The sequence below is a fragment of the Crinia signifera genome, chromosome 8 (assembly GCF_055691185.1).
Source record: "Crinia signifera chromosome 8, ASM5569118v1, whole genome shotgun sequence".
Taxonomy (NCBI): Eukaryota; Metazoa; Chordata; class Amphibia; order Anura; family Myobatrachidae; genus Crinia; species Crinia signifera.
Window position 1 is genome coordinate 176,102,984 of NC_139224.1, and position 10,618 is coordinate 176,113,601.

At 48.9% G+C, this 10,618-nt stretch overlaps 1 protein-coding gene across 2 annotated transcripts; it reads left to right on the forward strand.

The window, feature by feature from the left end:
* Positions 1 to 396: 396 nt before the first annotated feature.
* On the forward strand, positions 397 to 10,236 carry LOC146026826 (proteinase-activated receptor 1-like). Of its 2 annotated transcripts, XM_083157849.1 has the most exons (4): positions 397 to 549; positions 3,786 to 3,925; positions 4,409 to 4,456; positions 6,929 to 10,236. In XM_083157849.1, the coding sequence occupies exons 2-4, from the start codon at positions 3,862 to 3,864 to the stop codon at positions 7,984 to 7,986; spliced, it is 1,170 nt and encodes a 389-aa protein (XP_083013975.1). In that variant the 5' UTR covers positions 397 to 549; positions 3,786 to 3,861; the 3' UTR covers positions 7,987 to 10,236. The 2 variants fall into 2 exon arrangements, with proteins under 2 accessions (XP_083013975.1, XP_083013976.1); XM_083157850.1 differs by lacking the exon at positions 4,409 to 4,456.
* The last annotated feature ends 382 nt before the right edge of the window (positions 10,237 to 10,618 follow it).

A 10,618-nucleotide genomic window follows, 5' to 3' on the forward strand; every position in this document is an offset into this window, starting at 1 on the left:
GCACAGCCAAATAGGAGAAATAAGATTATCACATTATTTAAGGTATATACAAGAACAGTGCAGAACTTCACAAGCAGTGTGATTATATAGTGCACACATATTCCACAGCGGTGTACAGAGAAGTCACTCCCTCCCCATCACATGCACACACATGCACACTAGAGTTTATATGTTGTTATGTTTTTGCAGCGTGGGTGGAGACCCATGCAAGCACAAGGAGAACATACAAACCCCACACAGACTGGTCATTACCAGGAATCATGCTCATGACCTCAGTGATGTGAGTCAGCAATACTAACCACTATGCTAACAGTGCTGCCCAGCTTATTCTGTATATAGTGACTAGTAGCAGGGGTCAGACAGAGCGGTAACACTGACAATTGGAGGAAGGGAGAGTAGCTTCTGCACAGGAAGGTATAAACACAACTACTGACACCAGTGTATCGTACACAGCTCCGATGGGGAGAGAATGCAACAACACATGAAAAATACACGCCACACGTAGATCCACCGCACGGTGATAATGCCAGACACGCCTGATACGTGACGGTAAGTGACACGTGTTGTATGTACAGTCGGTACAGACAGATTACATTGGGACAGACTTGTGATACAGCTGTGTTCAGCATCTCAGCCGATGAGTAGTAAAAGCATTAGGCGGGGGGGGGGGGGGGGGGGGAGGGTGTTAGATTTAGGCACTGAGGGGAACGAGCATGATTGTGAGCAGTGAATGAGACGATCGTACAATGGTCGCGCGATTTGATCTGTACCCAGCACAAGGGATCTTTTACAAAGCCTGACTGCAGCAGGTAGGATCTCCAAAACGACCAGCGGGGACGGCATCGGATCGGATTCGGATCTTAAACATTCCAAAACATGCCCAACTTACATACAATCGGTCGAGATTGCATCGAAATTGGGGGAATTGAGGCCAAATTGTTCTGGTGTGTACCCAGCTTTAGGGTTATTCTGTGGGGGTGGGGTAAGGTTAGGCTGCAGGGCAGGAGGTGAGGTTAGGTTTAGGCATATAAGGGTGGTTAGGGTAGGAGTAGGAGGACACTTACCTGGCCCCTGTATTCTGTCCCCCCCCCCCCCCCCCCCCACCGGCGGTTCTCCATACATAACCCAGCCACTGTTTGAACAGACAATAAATGTTAGGAGCCCATTTGTCATTGGACCTGTTTTGGGGGCTACCAGCAGATAATAGGCATCACCTGAATGTAGGGAACACAGCGGGTATTTCCAAATCTCCGGTGCTGGGTTCGATCCCTCCACTCCCGTCCACAGCCGCTCCCCCATACTGTAGGTTTCTATGGGGGATTCTATGCGCCAGGTTTACACAATCCACAATGTGAAGCATTACCAATACTGGCCCTGGATGCTATATACTGGATTCCTTTGGGGGCCCCTGTCCCTGCAGGTGCTGATCAATAGTCCGCTGGATTTTATGGCATATTGCAATGTCAGATCCCATCCAGACCCCATATGTGATCTATAATAACCGGGCCCCTTAGTGATTACGTAGTAGCGGACGATTAGCCTGGAGGACTTACAAAGAATGTTGGTGATTATAATGAGTTACTTATAAAGCTGATGTAGGTATACAGCACGGAGTATACAGCACCTGAATCCTTGTCCAGTACGTCTGAGGGCGTCCCACAAAGTGGGTGCAGCCCATAAAATGTCATGTAACCGGGAGCAGGTAACGCAGGTGGAGGAGAACTTGTGCAGCACAGAGGGTACGAGCTGGGAGATATAACAGATACTGTAAGGGTGTAGCATATTGGTGTAGTTGTGTAATGTGTGTATGTATTATATATATAATATTATACTCTGTACAATGCAGTCAGACAATGAGCGGAACAGCAGCAGAACGTTACTGTAAGTAGTCGGCCTTCTACATTCCCAATAGGTTACCAGGCAACCAATAAGAATGGGTGTGGCTTATTAAACCGACATGCGTAAGTCTGACATGAGAATGTCGGCATAGTAGAAATGTCATAACCTGTGTTTAGTGTGGTTTTACCTCTAAGTGTAACAGTAACCCGGAAGCTAGGTACACACTGGGCAATATACAATGATATGTCATCTGTGCATGCAGCTCAATCTGACAATCCTATTAGCCATTTTACGTACATAAACGGGCAGTGGCGTAAGTTCTTCCTAGTTGCCCAGAGGCAAGATAAATCATGGTGCCCCCCCCCCCAACACACACACACACCATCTTATATAAATGTATGTATGTATGTAGGTATATTATGTTTAGAATAAAGAGAGTGTGACATCTATGGTCCTGGTAGGAGGAGGAGTCAGCCACAGAATGATATCAACTGATTCAAACTCACAGGGGAGGAGAGGTGCCCCCTTGGGAGCAGGAGACCAGCGGCAGATGACTGCATTGTCTCCCAGAGTTCTGCCACTGTAAACGGGATACTAATGTGTGTCACTGCAGGGGAGCTCAGTGAGTGCAGACTGGGATATTAACGCGCTTCACTGCAGGGGAGCTCAGTGAGTGCAGACTGGGATATTAACGTGTTTCACTGCAGGGGAGCTCAGTGGGTGCAGACTGGGATATTAACGCGTTTCACTGCAGGGGAGCTCAGTGAGTGCAGACTGGGATATTAACGTGTTTCACTGCAGGGGAGCTCAGTGAGTGCAGACTGGGATATTAACGTGTTTCACTGCAGGGAAGCTCAGTGGGTGCAAAGACTGGGATATTAACGCGTTTCACTGCAGGGGAGCTCAGTGGGTGCAAAGACTGGGATATTAACGCGTATCACTGCAGGGGAGCTCAGTGGGTGCAAAGACTGGGATACTAACGCATTTTATTGCAGGGGAGCTCAGCGAGTGCAAAGACTGAGATACTAACGCGTATCACTGCAGGGGAGCTCAGTGGGTGCAAAGACTGAGATACTAACGCGTATCACTGCAGGGGAGCTCAGTATGTGCAGACTGGGATATTAACGCGTTTCACTGCAGGGGAGCTCAGTATGTGCAAAGACCGGGATACTAACACGTATCACTGCAGGGGAGCTCAGTATGTGCAGACTGGGATATTAATGCGTTTCACTGTATCCCAAAGAGCAGCTTTATCAAAAGTAAAATCGTCTCTAAACTTATTGGGTTTTTACAGCCGTCTAAGGAGGTGAATTATCAGCACTAATGCATCATCTACCTCAACGTAATCATTAAACCTAATATAGCTAATGACCCATCTATATCATTATATGTTTTATAATCATTTTACTTTGGGAATAGTCTGAACGAGCTCTGTGTTTGGAACATGAAATTGTCTGCCTAGGCGCATGTTATCTACGTGGTATATCTGTATGACATGCTGACATGTCTCCGTGGTCTCTATGTTCTTATACTCTGAGAGATTCTTTGGTCATTCTGCTTCTGAATTAATAAAAAAAACATATTTAAAAGTAAATAAACCATTGTCACAAGTTGGGTGATTGGCTTCTCCGCCTGTTGTTGTATACATACAATGGGGTTGATCTATTACGTGCGGATGATTCGCCAGTGTGAATCATCACGGCACCGGGAGCAATTTACGGTGGACTGAAGTCGCTTAAAATGCTTGCACCTCCATAGGGGTGCTAGCAATTTTAAGCGAGGTCGGATCATCGAAGGGAGTGAGATCTGCTTCATTTGGGTGCTGTTTTCAGTGTTAAAATGGCACCGATTGGCAACTTGCATCCTTTGGCACTAATAGGATTGACCCCAATGTCAGCTTGTTTGGCAATTGATGTGACCTCACACTTGTGTCCCTTTGCTTTCAGGGCTGGACAGAGAGGGCCGGTGATATTACCCATGGGGGATCAGTAGCGTTTGGGTTGGGCAATTTCAACAGGATAAATGGCTGTGACGCTGCTGTTAGCGCTGTGCATGTTTGGTGTGGCCGGCTGTGACAGCGACAATGGTAAGTAATACAAAGTTATGATAACAATCTGCTGCTGCGGTTACTGACATGGGAAGGGCTACATAATGGGGGTTATTCTGGTTCATTCGCAAAGGCACAATCACTCTCTAATGGGCAAAACCATGTGCACTGCTGGGGGGCAGATGTAACAGGTGCAGAGAGAGTTATGGGACACACCTGCTGTCTGATTGTTCATGTACACACTTACTTAAATATATTGGGATGGAATTGAAAATATGAATAGAAATGTCAGCAGTTTATTTAGTTTTACATTAAAATCACATTTAATTATAGTTAGAAAAAGTAATAAAATCTACAAATGTAACTCTTCCCTTCTGTCAGCGAATGCACTAGTGACGCAATGTCACCCCGGTCAGCGCCGTCACACACCAGAGTCTCCGCTGTACGTTGTATTACATGAATCAGGAATAATCGCTGTGTAATATCCGCTGATTGCGTTCTTTTATTTCTTTCTTCCTTCAGATGAAAATAAAGATCTTCATGGGTTTAGCTTTATGAGCTTCAACTTCGGTAATAATAACACAATGGGGGAAATGTGGTTTGGGAATTGACAATACTAGTGCGTTTAGCTGTGTGTATCCGATGGACCCGGTCAGTGTGATCAGCTGTATGTGATGGACCCGGCCAGTGTGATCAGCTGTGTGTATCTGATGGACCCGGTCGGTGTGATCAGCTGTATGTGATGGACCCGGCCAGTGTGATCAGCTGTATGTGTGTGATGGACCCGGCCAGTGTGATCAGCTGTGTGTGTCTGATGGACCCGGCCAGTGTGATCAGCTGTATGTGTGTGATGGACCCGACCAGTGTGATCAGCTGTGTGTGTCCGATAGACCAGGCCAGTGTGATCAGCTGTTTGTGTCTGATGGAGTAGGCCAGTGTGATCAGCTGTGTGTGTCCGATAGACCAGGCCAGTGTGATCAGCTGTTTGTGTCTGATGGAGTAGGCCAGTGTGATCAGCTGTGTGTGTGTGTCTGATGGACCCAGCCAGTGTGATCAGCTGTGTGTCCGATGGACCCGGCCAGTGTGATCAGTTGCATGTGTATGATGGACCCGGCCAGTGTGATCAGCTGTGTGTGTCTGATGGACCCGGCCAGTGTGATCAGCTGTGTGTGTGTGTCTGATGGACCCGGGCCAGTGTGATCCGCTGTGTGTGTGATGGACCCGGCCAGTGTGATCTGCTGTTTGTGTGATGGACCCGGCCAGTGTGATCAGCTGTGTGTGTCTGATGGACCGGCCATTGTGATCAGCTGTGTGTGTCTGATGGACCCAGCCAGTGTGATCAGCTGTGTTTGTCCGATGGACCCGGCCGGTGTGATCAGCTGTGTGTGTGATGGACCCGGCCAGTGTGATCAGCTGTGTGTGTGTGTGTGATGGACCTGGCCAGTGCGATCAGCTGTGTGTGTCTGATGGACCCAGCCAGTGTGATCAGCTGTGTGTGTCTGATGGACTCGGCAAGTGTGATCAGCTGTGTGTGTCTGATGGACTCAGCAATTGTGATCAGCTGTGTGTGTCTGATGGAGCCGGCCAGTGGGATCAACTATGTGTGTGATGGACCCGGCCAGTGTGATCAGCTGTGTGTGTATCTAATGGACCCGGCCAGTGGTATCAGCAGTGTGTGTCTGATGGACCCGGCCAGTGTGATACGCTGTGTGTGTCTAATGGACCCGGCCAGGGTGATCAGCTGTGTGTCTGATGGACACGGCCAGTGTGATCAACTGTGTGTGTCCGATGGACCCGGCCAGTGTGATCAGCTGTGTGTGAATGATGGACCCAGCCAGTGTGATCAGCTGTGTGTGTCTGATGGACCCGGCCAGGGTGATCAGCTGTGTGTGTCTGATAGACCCGGCCAGTGTGATCAGCTGTGTTTGTGTCTGATGGACCCGGGCCAGTGTGATCTGCTGTGTGTGGGTCTGATGGACCTGGCCATTGTGATCAGCTGTGTGTGTCCGATGGACCCAGCCCGTTTGATCAGCTGTGTGTATCTGATGGACCCGGCCGGTGTGATCAGCTGTATGTCTGATGGATCCGGGCTAGTGTGATCAGCTGTGTGTGTCCGATGGACCCGGCCACTGTGATCAGCTGTGTTTGTCTGATGGACCCGTTCAGTGTAATCATCTGTGTGTGTCTGATGGACCCAGCCAGTGGGATCAGCTGTGTGTCCGATGGACCTGGCCAGTGTGATCAGCTGTGTGTGTGTATGATGGACCCGGCCAGTGTGATCAGCTGTGTGTGTGTGATGGACCCGGCCAGTGTAATCAGCTGTGTGTATCTGATGGATGCGGCCAGTGTGATCAGCTGTGTGTGTCTGATGGACCTGGCCAGTGTGATCAGCTGTGTGTGTCTGATGGACCCGGCCAGTGTGATCAGCTGTGGGTGTGTCTGATGGACCCGGCCAGTTTGATCAGCTGTGTGTCTGATGGACCCGGCCAGTGTGATCAGCTGTGTGTGTGTGTATCTGATAGACCCGGCCAGTGTGATCACCTGTGTGTGTCCGATGGACCCGGCCAGTGTGATCAGCTGTGTGTGTCCGATGGACCCGGCCTTTGTGATCAGCAGTGTGTGTCAGATGGACCCGGCCAGTGTGATCAGCTGTGTGTGTCCGATGTACCCGGCCAGTGTGATCAGCTGTGTGTGTCCGATGGACTCTGCCAGTGTGATCAGCTGTGTGTGTCCGATGGACCTGGCCAGTGTGATCAGCTGTGTGTGTCCGATAGACCTGGCCAGTGTGATCAGCTGTGTGTGTCTGATGGACCCGGCCACTTTGATCAGCTGTGTGTGTCTGATGGACCCAGCCAGTGTGATCAGCTGTGTGTGTCTGATGGACCCGGCTAGTGTAATCAGATGTGTGACATTTCTTTTGAATGTTTTACGTATTACTCATGCTTCTATTTGTCTCAACTCTAGTAATACACGTGAGAAGTTCTGCCATATTGTCTGGTTTCTGTTCTTTATGTTAATATTTATTTTACTTATTATTTCCAGGTAACAATTATAAAAAAGATGATAATGGAAATACAACTAAAGTCATCAATGAATCCATTTCTGATGATGTGAAGTCTTACCTGTCTAGTCAGTGGCTGACCAAGTTTATACCAATGGTATATACCATGGTGTTCGTGGTGGCATTGCCCCTTAATGTAGTGGCCATCATCATATTCCTGTTCAAGACCAAAGTTGGGAAGCCAGGAGTGGTCTACATGCTGAACCTGGCCGCTTCTGACGTGTTCTTTGTCATCCTGATGCCTTTCAACATCGCCTACCGGTTCTCCGGAAACAACTGGCTTATCGGAGAGGGACTGTGTCGTTTCTACACCGCTACGTCTTACTGCAACATGTACTGCTCCATCCTGCTCATGACGAGTATTGGTGTGGACAGGTTCCTGGCTGTGGTTTACCCAATGCAGTCGCTTTCATGGCGTACAACGGGCCGTGCATGGCTAGCCTGCGGCTTCATCTGGATAGTGTCCATAACCGGTACTGTGCCACTTCTTCTGGGTCAACAAACGGAACGCGTTGCCCCACTGAACATCACAACATGCTACGATGTCCTTTCCTTTGAGGATCACCTTAATTACTACATTTACTATTTCACCGCTTACATCTCCGCTTTCTTCTTCTTGCCATTAATTGTTACAATCATCTGCTACGCGGGAACCATCCGAAGACTGAGCTCTTCGAAACCCGAGAGCACAAGTAAGAGGTCCCGCGCATTGGTTCTGACCGTGATTGTGCTTTGTGTCTTTGTATTTTGTTTCGGGCCAACCAATATCATCTTTCTTATTCATTATCTCAACATCCACCGGCAGGCCAGCGAGTCCCTGTTTTTTGCCTACATCCTTTGCTCGTGTGTCAGCAGCATCAGTTGCTGCCTCGACCCTGTCATTTATTACTATGCGTCCAAGGAGTGGCAGAGGTATATGTACCGATTGCTGCAATGTAACAAGGATGAGGAACCACAAAAGAAGTACACGAAGTACAAATGTGTCCACAAAGACCTCACCCCGTGTAAGCCGCATGGCCAAACTCGCCATGCCATCTAATCTGCGCCATAGCTGCACTGTGTCATTTTTCTTAACATATGCTACTTTCTACAGATTATTTTGCGGTGGTGGCATCAAGGGACTAATTCAGACCTGATATCTGGGAGTATCAGGGATAATGCAGGTGTGGCCAGGTGTGTGAGGGGAAGTCATGTGACATGAGCTCCTCCCCCGAACAGCCTGATTCTATCGCAGCCGCTGAGTAAGTCCTGGGCTACGCACAGACTGCAGACACTGGGGAATCATTACATGGGGAGCGGCTGTTATCTGGGAGTGTAAGGTAATACGCAGGTGTGGCCAGGTGTATGAGGGGAAGTCATGTGACATCAGCTCCGCCCCTGATCAGCCTGATTCTATCACAGTCGCTGAGTAAGTCCTGGGCGACGCACACACAGCACACACTTGGGATCATTACATGGGGAGCGGCTGTTATCTGGGAGTATCAGGTAATACGCAGGTGTGGCCAGGTGTATGAGGGGAAGCCATGTGACATCAGCTCCGCCCCTGATCAGCCTGATTCTATCACAGCCGCTGAGTAAGTCCTGGGCTACGCACAGACTGCACACACTGGGGAATCATTACATGGTGAGCGGCTGTTATCTGGGAGTGTCAGGGATAATGCAGGTGTGGCCAGGTGTGTGTGGGGAAGTCATGTGATGTCAGCTCCGCCCCAATCAGCCTGATTCTATCACAGCCGCTGAGTAAGTCCTGGGCTACGCACAGACTGTACACACTGGGGAATCATTACATGGTGAGCGGCTGTTATCTGGGTGTGTCAGGTAATACACAGGCTTGGCCAGGTGTATGAGAGGAAGTCATGTGACATCAGCTCCACCCACGATCAGCCTGATTCTATCAAAGCTGCTGAGTAAGTCCTGGGCTACGCACAAACTGCATACACTGGGGAATCATTACATGGTGAGCGGCTGTTATCTGGGAGTGTCAGGGAATACGCAGGTGTGGCCAGGTGTATGAGAGGAAGTCATGTGACATCAGCTCCGCCCCGATCAGCCTGATTCTATCACAGCCGCTGAGCAAGTCCTGGGCTACGCACACACTGCACACACTGGGGAATCATTACATGGTGAGCGGCTGTTATCTGGGAGTGTCAGGTAATACGCAGGCGTGGCCAGGTGTATGAGGGGAAGTCATGTGACGTTAGCTCTGCCCCCGATCAGCCTGAGTCTATCACAGCCGCTGAGTAATTCCTGGGCTACACACACACTGCACACACTGGGGAATCAATCGAGAGTGAGCGGCTGGCGAATGGATTTGCAGCGAATCCCTGATCCAGCTACTTTCCAAAAGCCACACTAAGCCATTCGCAGGCTTGCAAAGGGGCGGAATTTCATTCTGGTGGGTGGCGTGTACTTGATCCATGGGCTCCAGATATTAGCAGCCAGGTGATCAGGCCTGAATTAAGGACAAGTCAGACCTGATTTCCCCGGCAGCTCCCCAGGGGGTCTCTAACACTATTTACCATATACAACTCTTGGGGAGCTGCAGGTGGAGGGAGTAGAGAGGCGGCGGACACAGAGACATCGGGCAGGAGACTCCATGAGCCAGCGAGGGGACCGGAGAGCCGGGCAAGGGGAACAGGGAGCAAAAAAGTCCATACAAATGATTTGGCAGCCAGTGATTGGCTGAGAGCTCTCTCAGCCAATCAGCAAATGGATGAGAGAGCTCAGCCCATCACTGGCTGCCCATTAATTTAATCCATCCAATTCGGGTGAAATCGGGCCCAAATTGCATAGTGTATGGGGGCCTTACGATCCATAGTCTCAGCCACAAACTAATTTGAGGTAAATCTAAGACGGACTCTATCATTTCTGGCACGAAGGAATCTTAGAATTCTGCCACTGAGGAATTGCTACCTGTAAATCGATATGTAGAAGGGAAGCTTTGTGTTGGGGGACGCTGAGGTTATGGATCAAGCCTTAGTCACGGCTGATAGTGCCCAGTTCTGCAATTATTATACATCCGTGCACATTGGGACTTTGATATTTATATCCATCACCTGAAGTATTCCCCCTACCAGTAACAGTCACTAAGGATCTCTGCGCTGGACTATTAGGATCCATCTGTACCTTATTCACCTGCGACGTTACATTGCCCAGCGGAGTGCGGTGACACACACTGACCCTTGTGTCATCATTATGTGATCTGTATATGCTGTCGCTGATTATTGTTGTGCTGTACTGTACTGTATATGCCTGATCATTAAATGTTCTCAGTCTTGTTTTTCAGTAATATGCGTTATAATCGGTGTTTAGGATTTTCATTATTTGAGTCGTTTCTTAGAGATTATTAATATTTTCTGTTTGTGAGCAGTAATACGGGCTCCGGTTCTAGATGTTGTGTCTGTCTTATCCTAGAAGAGAACCGTACCGAGGTGATCATGTATCATTGTATCTCTATCAATAAATGAATGTAGAATCTGTGGATGCGTCACATCAGGGGTGTAACTGTCCTGCAGCCACGAGGGAGACCTGACAAATCTATATATCTAACATCATCACTGATAGTAATGTCATGCTCAGTGTTACCCATTCTTAGTACCCATGTAAATCCTTAACGGTCCCACCAGAGAGATCCATCCTAGCAGAATCATATCTCTGATTTCCCTGACATC